Source organism: Lactuca serriola, chromosome 6, assembly GCF_051521515.1.
Source record: "Lactuca serriola cultivar US96UC23 chromosome 6, Lser_US96UC23_V15, whole genome shotgun sequence".
NCBI classification, from domain to species: domain Eukaryota; kingdom Viridiplantae; phylum Streptophyta; class Magnoliopsida; order Asterales; family Asteraceae; genus Lactuca; species Lactuca serriola.
In genome coordinates, this window is record NC_136413.1 from 42,818,429 (window position 1) to 42,844,857 (window position 26,429).

The following is a 26,429-nucleotide window of genomic DNA, read 5'->3' on the forward strand; positions in this document are numbered from 1 at the left end:
ACACATTGCATAAGAGAGATGAGAACATGTCTTGAGCACCTGCTGACTATTGTTGACATGAGAAGTTATCGTTGTTAATAGACGACCTATCTTCGTAAACTGAGATATGTTAATCATAGGTTATACCTGTTTGATGATTGTAGGTGTTCTTTATCTTTCCGGGTGTTAGGAAAGCAATCATAATTAAGAACCCATGAGGAAGAAAGGTGATTTACATAGTACTTTGAGCATATGTCATCAAAAGGGTCTTATTTTACCATTATATGTTTTATAGTGATATATAATACGTATTACTTGTTACTTTATCTACTATTTTTGCATTTTAAAAGTAAATGATAATGAGTTTAGAGAAGAGGATTAACCTTGGGTAAAGTTAGTGGTGTTCAAACACAACTATGTGTGAACACCATGAAATTAAAAAAGATTTTATACTTTATCTCACATTAATGTGTTAAAAGTTATACTTTATCTCACATTAATGTGTTAAAAGTTAGAAACAATATTAAAAGTAATTTTTGAAAAGTCATTGGGTTCAAATCAATTTGATGCAAGTAAAATGACTTCAATTATAACACTAACATAGAATAGAGTAAATTACACGAATAGTCCCAATGGTTTAGGGAAATTTATGTGTGTGGTCGCTAACTTATTTTTTTAACTCGTAAGGTCCCTACTGTTTGTTTTTGTTATACGTTTGGTCTCTGTCTTACTTAAAAAAACTATTTTATGTGTGTGGTCGCTAACCATTCATATTCTATGATTTACAACACTCTCCCTTAGGTTCTTAGATTTACACTGAATTATACTTGCATTAATTTCTTCTTCTTGTATCTTCACATAATACATCAAACATTTGTCTCGTTAAAAACATCGTCGGAAAAAACCCTTTGGGACAAAAACTCTGGTCGTAAGATAAAAGAGTATGATTTGGATGCCTTGAGTGGAGGAAATAACCATAAATGAAGTGACTCATTAAAACCTTGTTAAAAGAAAACCCAGTGGGAAAGTGTAAGAACCTGAAATTTAGAGAGATTTGACTTTTAGTCAAATATTGATAAAAAGAGTAAAATGGTCATTTATGAGAATTTAGAAGGTTTATGAAGTTATGACTTCATGAAAATGGTTAAAATAGATTTAAGTCACTAATAATAGGTTAGATGAGTAAGTTCAAGAGAAGAAATGCATGAGAAGTATTTTGGCCAAAATGATAAAATGAAAAATTTTATGTTCTTTTGGCCAAGTTTGTGACTTAAGAGATTAAGACCTGTATCAAGTCGGTGAGAAATGACTTAACAGAATTGTAGAGTTCCCACCCTCATATGGATATAAAGATCATAGAAAACGAGTTAGAAACAAAGAAGTTATGTGTGTTATAAGTTGGAGGAAAATTTGTCCCCAAAACCGCAATGGAATCAACAATGCATTTTACTGATCACCAAGTGTCGTGGAATGGAAAACACATCGCCACACGTGGTGGAATAAGTGAGCAACCATTAACCAAAGTCAAATTGAAACATCCCAAAAATATGACTCAAAAATTTCATTTTTAAATCATTATTAAATCATAAACCATCCAAAGTCATGAGTAAAATCATAAATCATGTATCATAAAACATCATAGAATCTGTCTCAATCAAAACCTCGATACAAAATATCAGAGCAAACTCCGAGGTTGGGGTTGTGGTGTGTGTCATGCGATCATCCCAAGCTCTTCCCTTTGCTACCAGAAGTACCTAAAACTAAAAATAAAACTGTAAGCATGAAGCTTAATGAGCTCCCCCAAACTACCACATACCATGCACATAACATGTCAAACATAAATCAACTATGGGACACCGCCCAGCTACATCAAGACGAACCCGGCATCAGACTCCTGTTTGGCATCGGGCTCACCCCGCATCGGGCTTACCCTGACACATACACAACATAACACAATAACCACATAATCTGCATTTGGTTTGCCCCGACATTGTCGAGCCCTTCTACTGACTCGCCGAGTTCTTTCTGAAATAATAATAGGGACATCTCAACTCTACTCGTCGAGTCCCTCCTTGGACTCGTCGAGTCCTAATCTTGTCCAACTCACTAAGTCATCCCCCCCAACTCAATGCTTTTACTCACAACCAGAAAAGGTTTGGGGGACTCGACCCGACTCACCGAGTCCTAAGAACAACTCGGCGAGTTCCTTACATGCTAAACCCATACAGTCGATTTTGAATGATTCCAATGCTTCTAACTCATAGATCTGGGCTCCTTTGGCTAGCATAACACGTAAAGTTTCTAACTTTATGTGTATGCATGAAGTTATAAGACCAAAACACTCATTACAAGCTAGGAATGGAGATCTAAGTCATTACATAGACTATGGTTGCAAAAAGGTGGCAACTTTGAGCTTCTAGAGCTCAATAGATCCCAGATCTAAAGTCTCTACATCCCCAAAAGTTCAAATCTCGGAATTGCCTTGGAAATGGCTCTAAAACTCACAACATTCAAGCTAGGATAGAGATCTAATGGAATGATAGCCAAGGTGTAAGCTTTATACCTTTATGAAGACATAAATGACTCCTTATCTCTGGATCTCCAACCTTCCCTCAGCAGCTCCAAGCTTTTGCTTCCTTTTACAAGCTTAAGATCACTAAATGGCAAGAACTAGCTCAATATTTCTCCAAAACGAAGTAGGGTTTCGAGAATGGGTTGTGGAGGTGATGGAAGCTAGGGTGGAGACCCATAATATTGCTTAAATAGTGTAACGACCAAAAATTTCAACCAATTTAAAATTTTCGAAAACAACCCGATTCCATTAAAGTTATTACAAAAAGGTTTTCAATACAATTTATTTTAAGTATTCCCAGAATCTCATCACAATATAAACACGAGGAGCGGTACGATCACGCCTTCTCCTTGCCACGATCTCCCGAAGAACCTGAAAAAACATTAAACCACAACTGTAAGCCCGAAAGCTTAGTGAGATATCCCCAAAATACCAACCACATATACCATACATGCATAACATGCCATACATATCCGATCATAGAACAAACATGCACTTCGGGTCTACTGTGGGACTGGTCCGCCGCACCGACACGTCTGGTCCGCCCTCTTGGGGCCTGCAACCTATCCGGACCGCTCGCTGGGCCTTCGGGACAACCGGTCCGCCCTGGGTATCTTGGCCTACAGCACAAAGTAGGACCCGCCTCAACCCAACTCCAGTCCAAACAACCATGTGCACATATACATACAATCATATGGCAATTCACAGTCAACAAGCAGATCAAACAGATCACATAACATATCGTCATCCTAACCAGGATACCGACCTAACCGGTCACTAGCATAGCATCACCCTATCTCTCAGGATACCGATCTCAATCAGGTCTCTAACATATACCATCCTAGCTACCAGGATGCAAACATATCAAAGCAACAACATAACAACAACTACCCGGATCTCAATCCGATAAGGGCCGGCCTTGGTGCCGTAGACCCTGTTGATATAGTGAGGATAACTCACCTCGAAACTGCCGGCTGAAAGGATAAGATCCCGCTGCTCCAAACTCTGACACAAACTCCTCCACTGAACACCAAAACACTCAACTCAATAAATACCCTTAATTACCAAAATACCCCTGGAAGACAACTGGTCAACCCTTGGACAAGGTCAAAGTCAACCCCTGACTTACTCTACTCGCCGAGTCAACCCGATGACTCGCTGAGTCCCCAAGCTCAGAACTTCCCTCAATCCGCGACCTAACTCGCCGAGTCACCCCGAGACTCGTCGAGTCCAACAACTCTGAGTCCACTCGCACACAACTCACCGAGTCATCCCTTGACTCACCGATTCTCGACTCAACCAGAAAATATTGGGACTCTTCGACAAGACTCGTCGAGTCCAAGAACAGACTCGCCGAGTCTAAGGCTATCTTCAACCTACTCGCCGAGTTGTTCTTACAACTCGCCGAGTTCCAGGCCATCTTCATCCAACTCGCCGAGTTGTTCTTCCAACTCGTCGAGTTCCAGCTCATCTTCAAGCAACTCGTCGAGTCTACCCATGTGACTCGCCGAGTACCACCGGTCTGAATCCATACAGAAGCATTTCAGGCCATGCAATTGATCCAAAACATAGATCTAGCCTCCTACAACCCATCCATCACGTAAAGTGGCAAACTTTACGCGAATCCAAAGAGATCTAGGCCTTTTACACTCTAGGGCTAGGGTTTGGGACATGATGGCTTCACTGAGCACTCAACCACAGGGACTTTAATGCACTCTAGCCCTTCTCCATTCCAGATCTGAGGTAGCAACCTCAGATCTAACCTCTAAACTCCAATACACCAAAAGATATGATCTCTAACACCCCCAAAATGATGAATCTAGACAATAGCAGCTCAAACAATGAAATAATACCTCAAAAGGAAGCTCCAAGAGAAGATTAATCCGGATCCTTGCAAAGCCCTTTGATCCAAGTCTCTTCTCCTTCAAGATGTCTTCAACAACCACTTCTCCAAGCTCCAATTCACTCAACAATGGTGTTTTCTCACGAAATCAGGGCTTCTGGAACTCAAGGGGTGATAAGGAGGCTGGGGAGAAGACATAATGTTCTTTATATAGGGCTCAACCTCCGGATTTAGGGTTTTCTCCACTCAGCACTAACTCGCCGAGTCCACCCATGCTACTCGCCGAGTTGGTCATTTAACACGCGACTAGAGTCGCGACCCTACTCGCCAAGTCCACTCGTGGACTCGCCAAGTCGCTCCTTCCCATTTTACTCTTTTAGCCCTTCAACTTTACTCTTGCTATTCCGGGATGTTACAAATAGGGTGCAAACCCTAAAGATTAGGGTTTCCTCCTGATAGACCTACTCGCCGAGTCCATGCTTCGACTCGTCAAGTAGACCACTCAAACCCCGCGATCAAGCTGGCATCTACTCAACGAGTTAGGGCTACTAACTCGTCGAGCAGCTTTTATAAAATGAACATTTTGATGAATTAAATACGTACCAGGAACGGGGCATTACACAAATGGTCACCATGATGCGGTTTCAAGGTCAGAACACATGTTTTAACCTGTTAAGAGCTCATTTCGATCCATTTGAATGGGGAATCGAATGGGAGTTCGAAGGTGGCGATTTTACTGCCCAAATGGCGCCAAGACAAGCTAAAGATGGTGGATTGTTAGGATTTTCATCCTCTTCATATTAAGGTATGATTTCTCCACTTTTGGTGAAAATGTTAGTTTGTATAGAAAAGTTGAATTGATTAATCTATAACTTGGTTTTGATGTAGATGAAAGTGCTTAAAAGCTTTACTTAAGTTTAGAGAGTGATTTCCATAGTGAAATTAATACAATGAGAGTTAGGGTTTGAAACCCTAACTAGTGATTATGATTGATGAATTATAGAGTAGATTATAATGAATTAGGTAGTATGGGATGCTTAATTCATTGGTTGGAATGGATTAGAAGTAGAAAATGAGAAGTTAGAAATAAGATTAAATAAGTGGTCATTTTGACCAAGAGAGTCATTAAGCGCTTAATAGGCTAAGACAAGTATTAAAAACTTGTATATTCGTATGAATAGACTTAAGAGCAAAGAAGATGGATCAAGATGCATCAATGGAAGAATTGAAGAAAAAAGATTAGTTAGTATTCACTAACTAACATTGTGAGTTATATCACTCTCTCGCTTTAGATTATGTATGTTTATATTATATATATATATATATATATATATATATATATATATATATATATATATATATATATATATATATATATATATATATATATCCATGAATGTTGGATCTTGGGCACTAAGTGAATGCCTCCAAGTGATTTAATGAAGATAAAGGATGGTTATATGTATAAGAACATGTATCATAGCATGTACGTATATTTAGAGTATGCATGAGTTATACGTTTAGAACCATGTATCAAAGCATGTAAGTATACTTAGAGAACATATGGTTAGATGAGAAATGTATTTGTTAAATACCTAAGAGATGGTAGAAAGAGATAGAATATGATTATATGCATTATAATCATATATATAAGTATGTATGGTATGGTGTAGAATACCTAAAAGTTATGAGAAGAAGAATTAGATAAGTACTTAATGAGTTAAGTACTAGATGAGTAGTAGAAGATCTATTGATGAGATAAAGAGATGGCCTATCAGACATCACTTGCATCATAACATGTAGGTATAAAACAACACATACCATGGTGCTTTCCTTCTTTTTGTTAAAGTCGGGTTCTACCCACCTCTATGTGTTTAACAACAATTATGGGCCAAAATAAAAATGGGAAAATATAAGACATCCCGATAGCATAAGCAAACGCACTTATTTGGCAAACTAAACCTCAAACTAGAATCTAGACTTTTTTTTAATTGAATTGCTCGAACTATGTACCTTCATGATCACCGTTTTCAGCTTTCAATTAGTTGCGGTTGATTTTATTGTCTCTCATTAGGCCTAAAACCGAACATTATTAGATATTTAACATTCAAACATTTTGTTATGTAAGAAAGCAAAATAAATGATAAAACAATATAATGAATTAGCATAGTTCAGTTATTGTGACCTACGTCCATTGGCAGGAACAGAGACAGTTATTTGGCTTATTCAAAAGTGATTAAATTGGAATTCTAAGCTACGAACACTTGCCCGAGATCACATACAAATAATAAATTCAGGCCTAACGACCATCGACATACTCCAAACACTTATCTCTTCGAAATCGTTGTTCGGGTTTCCATCACTTCATTTCACATCAGATTATTCATTTGGATCACCAAACTCCAAGTTACACGTTAGCATGATTTTAAATTGTCTTTGGTGTCTTAAATCCTTACACCTAAAGTTGAATACAAATAGTCAATGGCATTTAGACATTTAGCTTTGTCAAACAAAACTGACAAACTTCCTAAGGTTTAGTTTACCAAAGACTTGGACAACAAAATGAAAAGTAAATAAGTGAAATCGAATCGAGATAATTTCTTACAATGAGACCCCAAGATCTCACTATAGATCTTACTGTCGGTTTTATTGTGATCGAAATCAATTTTCAATTGTAGGATTTTAAGATTGAAAGATCTTACCAACCAAAGAGAGGTTCAAAGTAAATCTTAAAATTAGAGTCTTAAAGGCAATGTTTTCTTGTTTTCTTGTTTTGATTAAAAGTTCAAGTCAATTTATTATCATATAAAATACACCCATTCGCGTCTTTTTTTAAGATTAAATTTTCGTAATTTTGTAATAAAGACAACCGAGCACCTACCAATTTAACTAAAAGACCATGCTATACTATCATATTATATGGGCAGCAAGGGTGGAAAGCAAGTCGGCCATCCAAACTTCATTATACTTCTGTTCTTGACATCACCAGGCATACCCAGTTCTTGAATTTGCTACTTGGACGAAAAGTGTGAGATTGTTCGAATCATCTAATGCTTATTCAACAACAAAACCCCTAAATTTGAGGAGTTGCAAAGCCAATTCTCTTTTCGATATTTTGTTGTTCAAGTTCAGAGATATCCAGTTAAATGGTTAGTCATCCTTTTAGTTTTTACTCATTTGTGATTTATCCGTGTTCATGTGTTGTGGTGATGTGTTTAATCTTTAGTTTGTTGCATAAACAATTCATTTTTGTGAGATAAAGATTCATGGAAGAAAAAAAATTTATTACTTATACATCAGGGTAAAAGACCCAATTCTGACAGGTTATACGTGTTAAATATTTTTTTGAAACTCACTCGTTTGCTGAAACTAATTAAAAAGACCAAGTAATAACTTATTTATTTTTATTATTTTTTGCGTGTGTTTTTTTAGATCCGTATGTTTTCACAAATTAGTTTTTTGTTAAAAATTCTTTTGAATCCTTTTACATATTCGTTTTAAAGCGCGCATGCTTGTAAAAACATGTAAACTTTCATATTTTTTTTTTTTTTTTTTTTTTTTTTTTTTTTTTTTTTAATTTATAGTTAAAGATAGCTCCATTGTAAATTTTGTTTTACCTATTATACATACATAAATTTTCTACAGCAACACCTTGAGATATCCTATATTCCTATGACAACTTTTTAATTCTAAGATTGCTTATAAATTAGGGCTAGTGTAGTAGTGTTAGACTATAAAGTACGATCAAACTGCCAATAATCGAATTTCCTTTTGATTCATTAAAAACAGAGATGGAAATCTGTGTTGTGTCCCTCTCTTACAAGGATGATATGAAGGTAACAGTTGACTTTAGGTACGTTCAATGGTCAACCTAATTGACCATTTGACTTTTGTCGAATATGTCATGGCAAATGGTTAACCTCGCACCCTTACCATGTGACATTACAATTTGATATATACTGATGTAACCATCCCATTTTGATTATTTTGTAATTAACCCATGTTATATTGTCCTTAACTTACATGTTGATATTGGGTTCAGAAATCTTTACGTATGATTTCCCTAATTAATTAACTTTACTTTATCTTTTGTTATATTCCATTAGCATTGATCAAATTCTGGAAATAAATTACATTGCATCGGTAGCATTGAGCTTCAACGTCCTTAGAAGAATCACCGTTTCTCGAACAAGGTCCATGACGAAAAATCAACAAATTAATAATGACAACAATAAGAACAGTGGAACACTTCCACTTTCTTCTGGTGAAACAAAGCAAAATAGTTTGTCACATACATTGGCTCAAATCGAGGTACCCCTTAAATCTTCTTTGAATGGTTTTGGTAGTAAATTTAATATGTTGCTTAACAACATAATATGTTACTAGCAGAAAATTTTGAAAAATTTGGAGCTATCTCTTCTTAATGAATGTTTTAATTGGTATTCTCTTATATTTTCGTATTACCTATCTTCCTATACATATTAAACGATGACATATATAGATTAAAATACTATTAATTTCATTAAATGTGATACATATCAACATAAAGAAAATATAGTAGAATATTTAATCTCTCTTTAATCGGAGCTGTGGGTAATTTTTGCCGACATTAAATTTTCCATAAAATGGAAAATATAGTAAGTTTGTTACATTAAATGATCAACGAAATAACTTATACCAAGAGAATCCTTACAATTGGACTTTTCTTTTTTAAAAAGACATTTATTTCAATTTAATCCATAAGTAGGTTATCTTTTTTTATTTGGCAATTTTAACATTTAGACAGGAGGTTACAAAGTTTCTTGAATCTGATGTTACATTGTTTCTTATTTGCAAAATTATATTACATATAATAGATACAACATCATCCCAAAAAGATTTAAATAAAACACATGTAGGTTGTGGTATACAATAGTGACCATTCATAGTCAATCTGTATCATTGGTTAAGTGGTTAATGTTATGTACTATACCAATATATTTTAATGTTTTTGGGTTAAAGTCTCCTTAGACCTCCAAAGTACTGCTCACGAAATGAGTGGAAGAAAGGCTGTTGGTCGTTGTGGTTCGTACTCCCCACCACAAATCTCCACGACAATGACGAAGAACGGAGGAATGGGGTGGTGTTCGTGTTTGTGGTTCGTGCCACGGTGAACAACGGAGCCCTCCGTTGAGGTATTCCGGATGGTCTTATATGTGGCTTTAGGAATTATTTATAGGGTTTTTCATACAAAAACCTTTAAACTTGTAAAAAAAAATAAAAACACTTTTATCCTAAGATCGTTTTTATGCTTATTAATGTTTGAAATTTATAAGGTTTTATTTATTTTTTTAAATTTTTTTGTACTCTTGTTATTTTTTACCTTTGACAGCAGATTCGTAGGTTCCCGTTAAATAAAATTCGCAAAAAAACTTTTAAGTTTACAATTAAAAAAATATTCTAATTTCTTTTTTCATATTAAATGTATCCATATAGAACAAACTTATTTATACATGGAAAATATTTTTTAATTAAACATTGTATTTTGTTCTTTTTAAATGGCATTTCATTATATATAGGTTTTTGGCATATTATACATAAACATATATTTTTGGAAGTATAAATACGTATTTAGAAGTACATAAAAAATTTTTAAACATATAAATATGTATTTTAGTATGTTTTTAGAAAAATTAATATGTATTTATATTTTCAAATACATAAAAAAATGTATCTATATTTCTAAAAAAACTTAAAAATTGTCTTTATATTTCTAAAAAAACATAAAAATGTATTTATATTTTTTTTAAAAAAATACATAAATATTGATTTTTACATTTCTTTGAAATATATTAATGTATTATAGATACTGGATATTAATATGTCATTTAAAAGCATAAACACTTATTTTTATATTTTTAAAAGTAGAGATATGTTTTTTAGAAATATAAATATGTATTTTTATATATTTTAGAAGTATAAATTTTTTAAGAAATATAAATACATATTTTTATGTATTTGGAAGTATTGACTTAGAAATATAAAAAAATATTTTTATGTTTATAGAATTATAAATACATTTTCTTTTCATATAAACACACTTTCAACTAATATACTTTTAAATATGTATTTATATTTCTAAAAGCATATATTTACATTTTAAATCGTATAAATATGGAAAAATCACGCATATAAAGAAATATCATTTAAAAGGAACGTAAATATAATGTTTAATTAAACATTTTTTTTATATAAATACATTTTTTCTGTATGAATAAGTTTAATATGAAATAAATGTGTAGGATAAAAACATTAAAAAAGATTACAAACTTAAGTGTTTTTCTTGAAAATTTTAATTCATGGTAATCTACAAACTTGTTGTTACAGGTTAAAAGGACAATAGTAGAAAAAAAAACTTGTAAAGTTAAGACTTTTATGAAAATAAAAACGAAATTAGGGTAAAATCATATTTTACGATAAACTTTAGGGCTTTTGTATCAAAAATATAAGGTGGTCTATCATTTTTTTAAATAAGCAAAACAAGGGTAAACAACATTCTCCATGATTCAAGAAACCTACAAGCCACTCTCTATTCGCTAAAACTCTCAAATTAAAAGGTAATATAAAAAATAGGGCCTAAACCGAATAAATGTAAGTCTTTTAAGAAAAACTAACAAAAATATTATCATATGGATCAGCAAAATGATGGAACCATTCCTGCATTTTTTTCTAGTTATTATTTAATAAATACATCTTACTTACCAAAGATAAAGAAACCTTTTTACCGAGCTTGATAGTTTAGTTTCTCTGAAATCTGATGTACATTGTTCATATATAAATGCAATTTGTGTGCTTATTAAGAAACATGGATCGACCTATTGGGGATCTCACCATGTGTTATGGAATCCATTTGTGTTTTTGCTTCGATTATAACACTTCTAGTTTCATTAAAGAAATTTATACTTATTGAATATGATGCTAAAACATCCACAGGTTACTCCACTTATGATAGGAGTTGCAGCTGTTGTTGTTACTGCTGCTACTTACGCTTGTGCTAGTCGATTCAAGGCTCGATCAGTTTCACCCATATCCCGTAAATTTTATAAAGGGGGTTTCAAACCTCAAATGACTAGAAGGGAAGCCGCTCTTATTCTCGGGGTAAGGTACACTACCAAAATCTTATTGGTTGCTACTTTGGATATATGATTCAACTTGAGAATGGATTATAACTTTATAAGGAGATTAGTGAGTTGAAGTTAATAGTTTTTGGCAAAAGTACTTTAAGAATGGGGTAAATTACACAAATGGTCCTTGTGTTTCAGGGCAGTTTGCGTGTTTCGTCCTTAACTTTTTTTTTTTTTTTTTAATTCGGACGGTCTCTATTTTATATTTTTGTTACGTCTTTGGTCCCTACTAGATTTAAAAAGACTATATTACCCTTATTTTGTTTTTTAATTAAATTGTTATTTATTTATTAATTTATAATTTATTTAAACAATAAAATAAAGAAATTAAAATAACCCAACACTCACCCTCAACATATCCGCTTCTAAACCTAATATGATTTATCTATTCTTTATTCTATCTCCTTCTCCCTTCTTTAAGCCAATGTAAGAAACTCAATAGGCTATCAGACTACCAACCAAGAAAAAACTAACTGCCACCGGAAAACACCATATGTTGTCAATCTGTAGTCTAAAGTCGTCGGTCTGCAATCTAAAGTCGTCAATCTGCACTATCAACCATATGCACCATCGATAGTCTTTGGATCTAACCGAAACTTACAGACGCCTTCGATCTCCACGGTCGTCGATAGTCGCCGATCTATACCACCATCGCATTCATATCTAATGTCATTGGTTTGGCTATGCAACGTCATCGATCTGTACTATCACACCCACGAACACTCTCCTTTCTCGAATATTTCTCGTTTGATTTTTTGTTAGGATTTCTCGATGGAGTGTTTTTTTGTGGCGAAAGTGGTGATGTTTTACTACGGTGGCAGAGGTGGTGGTTTTCCGCCTAGGTGGGGTGAGGATGAATGTGGGATGGATAAGAAATATAATGATAGAGAATGGTGTGGAAATCTAAAGATGGTGGTCCAGTTACGTCTGGTGGGGATGTCGTTCGGCAGCGGTGGCAGAAGGTGTTTCTCCGACAATTTGTTCGTTTTTTGTATGTTTTTCCGATGAAAGAGACATGTGCATTTTTTCCATACACTTTTTCTAACCATAATTTGGGTAGAGCATATTTTTGCATCTTTCAACAGAGGTTGTGATTTTTCGGCGAGAGGAGTGAGATTTTTTGGCAACCGGACACAAGGAGGCAGGTAGGGATGGAAATGGGGCGGGTACGGGGCGGGGTTGACCATCCCTGTCCCCATCCCCAAGCGCCTAACCTCGTCCCCATCTCCGACGGATGCGACGAATAGAATCCCCTCCCCTTTGAATTTTGGGCTTTTCACCGGCCCATCCCTGATCCATCAAAATAATAAACTACACTTACACAAAAAAAAAAAATCAAGTTTAATAAGTGAAAAAATAGAGGCCATAATCAGATTATGTTCACATATTGCATAAAATCTAACAAGCATCAAAACAAGGAGTGACGATTTGGTATACGGACCGTCGAACAAAGTGAGGATTTAAGAACTCTTGGAATTAGGAACATAATTTGATATATGGACTCTCGGTCCAATACAAATCAATTCATTCTTAGTAGAATTATTTCATAATTAATAAATTATCAATATAGTAATATTATAATACTTGTCCCCAATTGGGGCGGGTCAACCGAGTTCCCCACCGGATCGGGTGAAATTACCCGTTTTTGTGAGGAATACTTGTCCCCAATTGGGGTGGGTCAACCAGGTTCCCCACCGGATCGAGTGAAATTTTCATGTCTAGAGGCAGGGGAGGGGGGAGGGTTCAATAGTGTGGGTTCTTGAATCAAACCAATATATATATATATATATATATATATATATATATATATATATATATATATATATATTGTAATACTTTTCCATATTTAATTAATATTTTTTAATTAATTGATAATTTAAAAAAATAAAAGAAATCGTAAGGGTAAATTAGTCTTTTTATAACTGATAGGGACCAACATGCAATAAAAAAAAGTAGGGATGGTCCGAGTTAAAAAAAAATGTTAAAGACCAAACACGTAGATTACCCTAAACTACAAGAACCTTCAATTTACCATTAAGATTATGAATAATATCATATAAATTAATAATAGTTATTTGCATAAATAGACAAGGATTAATTGTAAATACAATTGATTATTGAGATAAATGTCATATTATCTAACTACCACCAGCTTAGGTATGAAAATGAACTAAAGATAAATATGTGTATTTCTCATAAGTTTTCCATCAACTTAGGTATGAAAATGAACTAAAGATAAATATGTAGATTTCTCATAAGTTTTCATTAGTGTTATTGAAATACCAAGATGTTATTATTAAAGATGAACCGCGTGTTGGAAATTACATGGGAAAATCCAAGGTTGATAAAATCATTATAATATAGGTGGGAGGGATAAACTTAAATACATTTGAAATAGTCAATCCCATACATGCACCTAGTTGTTGTTGGATGTGATACATGTTAGGCCAATAAATATTTATTAGGCTAACATTCGAGAAACAACATCATATTTCTTACTCTTCCACAAGACATTGAACAAAATACAAATATATAGAAACAAGTAGTAGTAGATTCATGATCATAAGGATCTATATCCCAATCAGCATCACTATAGGTAAGATTAAAACCAAGAGAAGTAATCAATGTAGAAATTTTTTCAAACCAAGCAAGATGGGTTGTTGAGACCATATAGAGCTTTTCAAATCCGAAAAACTTCACTCGATTGGTGAGCATACATGGGGAGGGGTCATGTATACCTCCTCATGAAGATCACCATTCAAGAATTCATTCTTGACATCTATTTGGAAAATGTACACTGGCAAACGGATGAGACTCCTATCAGAGTACGAATAGTTGTCATTTTTGCAACTAGAGCAAATGTCTCCTCATGATCCATGACATAGTTTTGTGAGTAACCTTTGGCAAAAAGTATGTCTTTGTATCGTTCGACTAATCCACCAGACTTGGTTTTGATCTTATAGAACCAACAAAAACCGATAGTACGATATTTGGTTGGGAGAGGAGTTATATCCCATGTATGAGTCTGATAAAGGACGCTAAGCTCTTTATCCATAGCATTCTGCTAGAGCGGATCATAAACATCCTCTTTGTGGGGCACATGTTCGAATAGACAATGTACATTGACGATAAAGGTTGCAAATAGTGATGAATTAAAAGAATACGCAAATTTTGGGAGCTTAGTGCCTCTGCAAGTACGAGTAAACATACGAGGTAGTAGAGGATCTAGAGTCACAATACTTCGCTCTGGTAGATGTATGCTAATTCAATCTATCAAGTTGGTCCTTCACGGATACGTTATTTTGTGACTTAAACTAGCAACAAAGTAACATTCGGCTGATATTTAGCCGATTTAAGGCATATTTTGGGTAGTTTTGGCCTATTTCTAGGACTTCTTTCTCCTTGTAAATCTCTTTTGGAGATTAAGGGTTTCATATCTTCATTTTAGTTACTTATAAGTGATTTGTTAGCCCCATTTGATTGTTGATTAATACTACAAGTCGTATGTTTCTCCTCATGGATGTACACAATGACCCCGATTGTGGAACCACGTTAAATACATGTGTTTCATGACTTATTTTATTTTCATTTACATTTGCTTTATCTTGGTATGTGTTGTTCTCTTTATCAAGTATTTCTCATATTTTTTAATCCTAGTTTGTTATCTATTCCGTTGTTAGGATTTCCACTTGGTTATTTGACCAAGTGTTTGATGTATCGTTGGGATATGTTTGGATTACTATGATTTGGACCCGCCATAGGATCCCCAACAATTTCCTAATACAAAAAAACTGAATAAAACAAAGTATAAACATCAAAACATGGATTTCATAAAAAAACAAAAAGCTACAAACATGATCCATCGTCACACAAAAATTATACATAGTACACAACCATAGGATGTTTACAACATCCAACCTTGGGATTACGGTTGTACTAGAGTTGAGATTCCATGAACACCAAGGGAAAATGGAAAAGTATCGCTCCTATCTACTGTAACCACTAACCACACTTGAGAAAGGTTATCGTGCTTCGCAAAGAAGTGTCATCCAATTAAACAATTAATATAGAAATGGTTTGCTAATATCATTCAAAAACACGCTCCTTGATTTAAAAAGGTTAAAAAAATCTTAATTTCTTGATTGAAAGTCATCCATGTCAATAAGTTGGAGTTGTAGTCATATTTATACTTTAAAACTCAGGGATATAACGGGCTTGGGCCAACAATATCAATTGTTCAAGACCAATGCATGACTTGGAGGAGGATGAAAATACTTGTTTCTTCTATAATTCATTACATATTTTATCCTTTGTACATTATAGTATTTATATTATATTTTATCAAAGTGTGTCTATTTATGTTCCAATCCCATTACCAACTACTTGCTCTTGATGTGTTACCCTATTATAAACGAAAAAACTGCATCCTTTGCATAATTTCACTTTTCCATATCTAAAGTTTACAAGAATCAAAATCCATTTCATAAATTACAAAAATCCAGGTCGATTGTCTCCATGAAACAAATAGACAACTTGAGTGAAATATGAACATGTGAGTGTGACAGGATACTTTATTTTTACATATGTACAGGGGAAGCATCACAACAGATAAAGTAACTGAAGCCCATCGAAGGGTCATGGTTGCAAATCATCCAGACATTGGTGGTAGTCACTATCTTGCTTCCAAAATCAACGAAGCGAAATACAAGCTCATCAGGAAGCCCAACAACACTGATTCTGTTTTCTCATACGATTTAACTGTGGATTCGGATTCTGACTAACATTGTTTATACCTTAAGGCTTAAACTATCATGGATCTTTTTGCAATATGTGTTTCTGTATAATTCAGAGAGTGGGATTTGGAGTTTATAAGGATTTGTTGTATTGAATATTGACTATCTTTATTGTCATGGGATTGTCTAATTACATTCCGGTTGTTTCATGACATGAAATATCATTTTTTAAGATAAAACTGCGAATTTGATCATTGTGTGGATGAGATCCCAAAATCTTTTCCATTTGTATGAATGGTCCAAAATTAGAAAATTTATGTGGATTTGGTCCTCACAAACTTTATTATATATGAATTTGGTTTATATCCTACCTAAAATGACTGATATGCCCTTTAAATGATTCTTTTTTAATTTTTTTAATTTATTGTCTTTTTCTATATATATATATATATATATATATATATATATATATATATATATATATAAGTTGCAACTACAGTGTCACTCAAATATTTTACTATTTATTGGGTTTTGCTATTGTAAGTACAAAACAGGGTTAAGTATAGATCAAGGTATAATTTTTATAGAATGTAATATAAATTGTGAAATAAAAAATCTCATATTTATAATTTCTACCCTACAAAAATTTTAATTAAACAGTTTTTGTCTTTTATAATTTTAAAGTTAAATTATTGTATTTTTAAGTTACGTTGTTGATCCCTTACTATATTTTAAGGTTACATTTTTGGTCTTTTACATAATTGTTTTTATAGTTATAATTTTTATAAACATTACTTTTTTATTTAAATGTTATAAACTGTTACAGTATTTATTATGATATTAACTCATAAAATTAACTTGTTCAAGGTAGTCTTCAAACTTTATTTTCGTATGCTTTCTCTATACATAATTGTTTGGTTTGTAATGTTATTTTATACTTTTACGTTCCACTTTACGGAAAACTCTTTTGCAATGTGCACCACAAAAAGTATACAAATAAAGTTACGATCTAAACACGCTTGAAGGTTTAAACTATGTTGAAAGGAGTCTCAAAATTTCTCCCACCAAACCTAATCCATGTCACACTGTGTTTTTTCAACATACCAGGTTTCTGCAGCATCGCGCGGATGGTCTAAACCCTAGTTTATATTAATACCAATTTAGAAATAAAAAAAATATGGCCCACCTCTCCCTCTCTCTCTCTCTCTCTCTCCAAGAATTAACTCTATCTAGAATCTACCTCACTATACAACATTTTGTAAAACTTCACCAAAGGCGAATTCAGGTTTCGCATATTTCGTCTCCCTCCATTAATTGTTTTGGTCACTGATTTCATCTTAGTAAATGTTTCATTAAGTGAGATTTGAATAAGAAAGGAAATTTCTATAGATTTTCATTTACCTTTCTATTTTCATCTATATTTTCTTTAATGTTTTTGGGAATCTTTTTCCAATGCATTGTGCTAGCTATTGAGTTTTCATGGAAAGACATTTCTAGTTCTGATCGAGTTGACTCAATGAGTCAAACGATGAATCTAGTTGACAATGATTCATAGGCCAAAGTCGTGATTTGAAGAGAAAACTCTAAAGATATGGAGAGGAAGGGAGGAAATACTGCTCCTAGTTCATCATCACCAGGGGCGGTTCTATGTGGGTGCCAGTAGTGATACCGGCAACACCTGCTTTTTCTGTATACAGTGCAAAAAAAATGAATTTTTTTCTACTATTGTGTCACTACTTAAAAAATATGCAACTACATAAAAGAAAATATGCCACTACAGGCGAAATGTTTTTCCATGCCATACCTAGTAGGAGATCTTGCGTCCGCCCCTTACCATCGCACACCTTGAGGTCCACTAACAAGGAAGTAAGAGATCTCTAACATGTAGAAGGAAATATGAGTGGTAAACATGATATGAAAGAGACATGAATATTCAGGTTGTTGTACATTGCAGGTGTGCACTTTTTCCTCAAAATCGGACATGAAAACCTTTAAATCAGACCTTAAAACCTCTGAAATCAGAACTTGAAATCTCTGAATTCGGACCTTGAAAACAAGCCATATCACCACCACCATCTTCATGATGCCATATCACAGCCAACACCACCACCTGCAATCGGTGGCAAGAGGAAAGAGGGGAGAGTGAAAACCGATCTAAGGTTAGGGAGAACATATACAAAAGAGGGGGAGATGGATATATGAGGGTATTTTCTTTATATTGGTATGTGTAGTTACAGGTGTATGTGTGTGTGTTTTGAGTTGTGGGTAGGTGTGTATGTGTGTGTGTGTGAGAGAGAGAGAGAGAGAGAGAAAGAAAGAAAGAAAAAAAGAAAAAGAGAGGGTATATTATTTTTCTTTTATATTTAAATTAACAAACTACTAAAATAAATATAAAAATGAAAAAAAAAAGAAATTAAAAGGGTAAAATAGTCCTTTTAACATTTTTAGGACCAAAAACACAGGAAAATCTTGCTTTTGGACCTTTCATGTAAGTCAGAAATTTTTTGGACCATATCTATATTTTTTGGGAAACCATAGGGAGCAATTTTGTAGTTTTGTCTTTTTTTAAATATCAACATAAACAACATTGTAACATCTTTACATTGAGTTATTTTCATTTTAAACCCTAAGTATGAGAATTTATTTCATTTTAGACCTTGGATGTGAATTAATTGCAAATTGGACCAAAATGGAATTTTCGTAAATTATGGGAGTTGGGCAAGAACGTTGTGCGTAAGTGGCCATTGTGCAAACCCTAATCTTTAGGGTTTGGACCCTATTTAATCATTCTTAATTCCTAAACCTACCTTCTTTCATCAGCCTCCAACCCACCTTCGTCCCCAAGCAAACCTTATTCCATTTTTAGAGCATTCTTTTGTGTGTGTTTTGGTAACCTTGAAGGAGAGAGGAAGAAGAGAAGGTCATCTTGGAGGAGTGGGACTCTTTGGATTCATAATAGCAACGTCATTTGGCATCATTTGGAGGTAAAAAGCTATGGACTTGATTAAGAGTTGTTTAGATCTTGTTTAGTTATGAAATGAAGTTCTTTTGGTCCCAAAAGCTTGGTATTATGAGTATGGATTATTTCAATCCATATAAGCTATCTTTTCATATGTTTTGGAGCATCTAGAAGCATAAAAATGTAATCTTGGTTGTTAGATTCCTTCCATGCATGAGTTACAGGGTCTTAATGGGTTAAGTAGTTAGGGTTTTCATGTTTGTGCACTTAATGGTCATGCAAGACCATAAAGTTGGAAACTTTATGGTTAAGGATGTTCTTTTAGGGTTGGATCTGAATTATGGACAAAAGAGATTAAGGATTAAGCTCTTGATAAGAAAGGAATGAAGCCCCTCGCGAACGTTGGGCGTAGCCCAGGAACACTTAGCGTTTGAGGTGAACCATCTCGTTTTCTGGTCAAGTTGTGTACGTTAAGCGTACAAGCTGAGTACGATGGCCATACTTAGAACTGTTGACCAAGTAGATCGATCAGTATAACGACTGTTATTATTGATAATATCTTATTTATAAGTTCATAATAATTATTACAAACATAAATATAAGTTATACTTAAAGCATGGTATGCATAACTTAACTTACAAGTTGTTTAGTGGAAAACCAGACTCTACGTGGGCAAAACTTTGAAACCGAAAAATATATTTCATCAGGATATCTAGCGCTCCATAGATTCGCTACAAACACCTAAGAAGTACTAGAACTGGACCTCGAGGGTTTGTGAGAGGTTGGGAGCGTTTGTGAATGACTTGGCAAAGAGATGTGTAAGAAATCAGCCTTATTTATAGCCAAATTGTAACATGTCGATGATAAGGTACTTCTAATTTTAACCTTATAATTTAATTATGTTACATTTTGGTCCCTAAGTTTAAGAAAGTGTGCAAAAGGAGCCCTAGTGTCATTTTCGTAAATAGGCATTGGGGGAGTACGCCATGTGTACGTGTGTATGCTGAGTACGCTGGGCGTACTTGCCAGATTTGGAAACCTTAATTTTTAGGGTTTAGCTCATATTTAAACATTCTTATGGCTTTATTTCCCCTCACCTCATTAGTCTCTATCCCTCTTGATACGTTTTGCAACCCTAGTTCACCTTGAGAAGCTATTTCAAGCCTAAGTGTGTATTTTTTACTTAGACGAAGAAGGAAGGAAGCCAAGCTCATCTTGGAAGAGTGGAGCACTTTGGATCTGGGGTTTCTACATCATTTTCAACCTTGCTAAGGTATAAATCTTGCAACTTTACCCCTCTATCATATAGATCTAGATTTGGATGTCTTTATGAAGATTTTTGGTCCTAAAGTGTTAGATCTTGAGCATGGCATGTTCTTGACCATTAAGATGTCCTTTCAGACCCTAGGAGGGGTCTTAAGTCATAAAAATGAAGTCCAAATGGTTGGTTTTGTCTCATGCATGTTATGGAGGGTCTTAAGGCATTAAGATGTTGGGTTGTTATTGATTAAGCACTTATCGAGCATCCAAGGTCATAAAGTTGGAAACTTTATGAATCATAATAATATTTTGACCTAGGATCTGCATTTAGACGTGTTAAGACATTGTATTAAGCTCTTAATGGGAGAAAATGGAAGTCTGGGGGTTACGCCGTGCGTACCTGGGAGTACACCCAGCGTACGTAGTCAACGACACCGTTTTTGGTCAAGTGGAGGAGTACGCCCATCGTACCTCCAGAGTACGCCCAGCGTACGCTTGTTGAGTTGACTCGGTTGGATTGACTCTTTTGATTTATTGATTTCGACTAGTTTGAACTTGACTTTGACCAAGTTTAACCTTAAGTGTATTTTGGGGTTTTGATGGAAATTGGTCATTTGGTTGGAATAGGTGTCGGTTAGAGCTGAGATTCGGAGTCGAGACCTCATCAGCTTTTGTCCAGTTTGTGAGGTGAGTTTTCCTCACTATACCTTCAGGTCGAAGGCACCAAGGCCGGCCCTTTGGATTTGATATCCTGTTATGTATGTTATCATGAAGTAGTGATATGTTAGATCGATATCCTGGTATATAGGATGATGCTATGCTTAGTGATCTATAGATCTGCCTAACTATCTTTAGAATGTTATTATATGATATATATATATATATATATATATATATATATATATATATATATATGTGTGTGTGTGTGTGTGTATGTGTGTGTGTGTTATATGTGCACATATTTGATTGGTGATTGAGGCTTTACTGCTTTTTGCGTAAGCCAACAGGTTGGGGGCATACCAACCCGATGGTTGATTGGGCCCGAGGGTATTCCATCCCAAGGATGACAGGACCCGTTGTAGATTGGCATTCCAACCCGATTGTTGATGGGTGTGGGGTATTCCAACCTGATGGTTGACTGGACCCACAGTATGTTGGCATTCCAACCTGATGGTTGATTGGGCCTGGGGTATTCCAACCCAATGGATGATTGAACCCTACAAGTTGTTATTCTATATGTTATATGTTTATGTGATGGTACTTTGGGGGATCTCACTAAGCGTTGGCTTACAGTTTTGGGTTATGTTTCAGGTACTTCAGATGATCGCAGGAAGGCGAAGGTGTGACCGTACACATCCTCATGTTTATGACTTATGATTTTGGGAGACTCTAATGTTGAAATGTTTTTTGAAAACTCTGATTGTAAACAATTTGTGAATTTGGGTTGTTTATAAAAAGTTTATATTTCTTGTAATTTTTATGGGTGTTACACAAATTCATAGAGCGCACCACGCCTATGCCACGTGTCATCATCTGGAGCCTAACCATGGGGAGGAAGGGTGGAAGGAGATGATGCCACTTGTCACCATCTCATGCTGCCACGTGTCGCTCATCCAATACCACTATTTTATTATTTTTCTAAAATTCGTAACTTTCACATACGGGCTCCATTTTCGATCATTTTTATATCCACGTGTAGCTATCGATGAGTACTACAACTTTCGTTTAGAATCCATCGGCTAGTTTTCAATTTATTGTTCGTTTTACAGTCTGAGAAGGCTTAGAATGTAAATAATGTTGCAAAATTCATAACGTCTTCATTCGAGCTCTATTTTCGACGCTCTTGCAGTGAGTCCCATCTTTCCACACCGAAAACATTTTAATGGAACAAAATTGTTGTTGTAATTTTCCACATGCTTTTTGCGACACTTCTCACACCTTCTACTATCATCTCTTCTTGACTCGGTAAAATATGGTTTTCTTGAAACTTTTCCTATTTTCGAGGATCCTTCGGTTCTACTTTCCCATTGAAGCTTTTCTCCTCTTTTTTCTCTATCTCCACCTTTTCGCTTTCTTGATCTTGACATCTTAGTTCTATCTCACGATCTCTTACAACATCTATCATTTGACGGAAAGTGGTATACTTGGAATCTCGTATAAATTCATGTATATGGGTCCTCAGTCCCCATTGGTATTTGTCGGTCTTTCTCTCTTAATTATCGACCAATTTCTTACAAATCGGGCTTTATCATTAAAATCAACGGTGTATTCTTGAACTAATCTTGTTCCTTGTACAAAATTGGGAGAATTCGTTCTAATTGCCACACTGTAGTTTTAGAACAATATTCTTCACAAAATTTTACATTAAATGGCTCCCAGGTCAACATAGCCGCCAACTCTTCTCCCGAAGTACTACTTATCATTTCCCACTAGTATTGGGTTGCTCCAGTCAGCAAGTTGGTGGCATAATCCACCTTATCATTTTCACACATTTGCTTGTACCAAGCTTATTCTCCTTAAGTGTCAACCATGTCATAGCATATATCGGGTCATCTCCTCCCGAACACTCTGTGGATTTATAGTCAATGAATACCTTAAAAGTTCATCCCGTCTTATTTGAAGTCTCACCTTCTTGGCCTTCATCACCTTTCTTGCCTTGTTTCTATTTATTGACATCCTCTAGGATCTTATCTTGCTTTCGTTTTTGATTTTACTCCTCCCTAGCATTGGAGAGTAGGAAACACATCTTGGAGGGCCTTGGGGACTTCTTTCATAATTGTTGCTCTAAGTTTCGGGGCTTGTTCGGGTGGCCTTTCTTGTCCTCCTTGGCGTATAGAGCCTTGTGATCTTTCTTGTCCCTACGAGAACCGCCCTTCACGCGATCTACCTCCGTTACGGGTATCCACTATATTGCTCAAAAACTTCAACAATTTAGTTCAATATTTTAATGTAAATCACGATCATCATAACATTTATATCATATCATTCTCTCATTATTACTCATTACAAGTATATGGATAGTATGGAATAGCCATCTCAACTTACTTTGGTTTAGGTTTTAGGTAAAAACTCATTTAAAACCCAATTTCACTTAATCATCAAGCTCTGATACCAACTTGTAACACCCAAGTAAAATAAAGTACACCCAAAGTTTTTTTTTACGAAAGGAGTGTACATTACATTAACTAAAGACACAAGTCATTATCATACATATCCAAAAGAAGATAAATAGGATCGAGTCGGGATTTACAACATATCAAAATACATTATTAAAGTTTAGTTATCTAAAGATTATATGGTTACTTCATCATGAGCTTTCTTTTATCTGTCTTACTTGTACCTGCAATCATGAAAACATCAAAACGGTAAGCTTGGAAGATTAGTGAATAACAAATAACTTTATCATAGTAACTTAATTATAATCTTATGTAGTAACACATGAGGTATTATTAACCAAACTCTTTTTTATTTCAAATATATCAATTCATGAACAATTCTCCATATGTATCATCTTCCTAAATAAGGAAACAACATCTTCATATCAAACTCAATTATCTCTTATGAGTTTATATGTCTCATATCTTCGTTTGATAGTCTCATTAGGAATTTCATCCAATATATGATCTATTTATCCCTCATAGATCCATCATACAACTCATCATAATCTCATCAATCATATTTATCCTAATGATCTCATCATAAGAAATCTAATTATCTCTCATGAATATATCATGTATACTTCTCGTGTTCAATCAATTCACATTTACACTATCATATAATACATAAATCATATAGTTCATATCTAATTATTCAATAACTTATAAAGATTAAATTTCACTTTTGTATCAACAAAATCATAAGTGAATCAAAGTTACTCACCTTGTTCAAGGCTTATGTGGGTGATACTCCAAACCTAGAAGTTCTTTGTTCAACCTCTTCTCTGGATTTCATATTCAAAATCAACTCATATATATATATATATATATATATATATATATATATATATATATATATATATATATATATATTGTTAGAACAAAAGTTCTTTAAGGATCGTTAGATTCTATGCAAGCAAACAATTATAAGAGTAAACAAGAACACGAGAATGGATTTGAATGTGTCGAATGATTAAAACTTTAACATCTCAGAAGAGCTTGACTAAGAACTTCGATTGTAGAGATGTTTAGGGTTACAAAATAATGAACGTAATTAATGACTCCAAAATACGCATACATGCATGCATATTTATATTATAACCCTACAAGATAATCACGGATGGACAGGCCCAATCCGGATACAAAACATGAGGCCCATGAAGCAACACTAACATACTCAACAATCTCCCCCTTTGCGTCTTTGGAGCCGAAACCTCAATTCTGTTTAGCAACAGAAGACTTCTTCACTGTCTTGAACACCCTCGGTATTATGGCTAAAAGATGATAGCGAAACGTAATGTACCACCGAAGCATGTCTGTAAAATTCTTCTTGTCTACTTCAGAGTTCTGCTTGCACCGATGAATTATGTTGATTATGTGCTCCAAGCAGTCAGTGGAAAACAAGTGTTTATCCACAAGAGCAAACAGAAACCTGTGAGCTTCGCCTTTGGTAAACATCACTGTTAGATGTGTTGAATCAATCTGGCCCATCTTCATCTTGTTCACATCCCCTGGCTTTGGTGTAGGCTTGATTGTTGGCTTCTTGTTCATAACCTTTGCTATCTCCTGATCCATAGTTGCAACTTCATAGATGTAGGAGGCCAACATTCTCTTTAAGTGTTCCAGAATCGGCTCATATTCTGTCGGATTAGTAAGCAGAATGTTGTATAGCAAAATCCAATCATGGGGATTGAGATTAGGAAGGTCTGCAAGAGAGATAGTTGACACTGTATTTGTTGTACCACGAGTGATCTTGAAATTGACATTGATAAATCTCCCAGTAGGTGAAGGTTTGAGAACCTTAACTGTAACGATCTTTTGTGTACTCCAAGTAAGGTACTGAGGTTGGCCATACTTTAGATAGAAGTCAATCAGCTCACGGTCAACCTTCGGATGAGGAAAAGGAACCTCAGTGGTTGAATCAAAACAATGGAATGTGAACGCCTTCCTTGTAATTGGCATGTCAAACTGCGTTCGCTCCATTTCGCTTGTCTAATTTTTAGCGAGAGATTTGAGGATTCGGTAACGACTCTGCTTCCATCATACCCAAGCCTTGTAAGATTTTGTTAAAGAGTGCTTCAGGTAATGCTTTAGTGAATATGTCGGCCAGTTGATCAGTAGATCGAACAAAATGCACTTCCACGTTTCTATTTTCTACATGATCCTTGATGAAATGATATCTGAGCGCAATGTGCTTAGTTTTTGAGTGTTGTACTGGATTATGAAAAATCCTTATTGCACTTTCTGAATCACAATAGGGAGGAATCTTCTTCATAATCAGACTGTAATCTCTCAGTTGACTTTGAATCCATATTACTTGAGAGGTACAAGACGCTGCAGCTATATACTCAGCTTCAGTTGTTGAAAGTGACACACAAGTCTGCTTCTTGGACTGCCAGCTAACAGGTTTTCCATCAAGAAATTGGCATCCACCTGTAGTGCTCTTTCTATCTAGACCACATCCTCCAAGATCAGCATCAGAAAAAGATTGAATGAAGAATCCAAATCTTGTAGGACACCAGAGACCGAGAGATGAGGTTCGCTTCAGGTAACGGAATATGTTCTTCACTGCCACCATGTGAGTTTCTCTTGGATTAGCTTGAAACCCAGCACAATAACAAACAGAAAACATAATATCCGGTCTACTTGTTTTTAGATACATAAGGGACCCTATCATTTGACGATATAGTGTTATGTCGACAGTAGGTTTTTCCAGAGATGTGTTAACTTGATGCCAAATGTCATAGGAACCTTCACTTTTGAGT

The 26,429-nt window shown here is 34.8% G+C and overlaps 1 protein-coding gene across 1 annotated transcript; it reads left to right on the forward strand.

Annotated features, from left to right (window-relative positions):
* The first annotated feature begins 7,332 nt into the window (after positions 1–7,332).
* On the forward strand, positions 7,333–16,501 carry LOC145058286 (mitochondrial import inner membrane translocase subunit TIM14-3-like). The gene is made up of 4 exons (XM_079006211.1): positions 7,333–7,543; positions 8,501–8,705; positions 11,367–11,536; positions 16,149–16,501. The coding sequence occupies exons 2-4, from the start codon at positions 8,592–8,594 to the stop codon at positions 16,336–16,338; spliced, it is 474 nt and encodes a 157-aa protein (XP_078862337.1). The 5' UTR covers positions 7,333–7,543; positions 8,501–8,591; the 3' UTR covers positions 16,339–16,501.
* Positions 16,502–26,429: the final 9,928 nt, after the last annotated feature.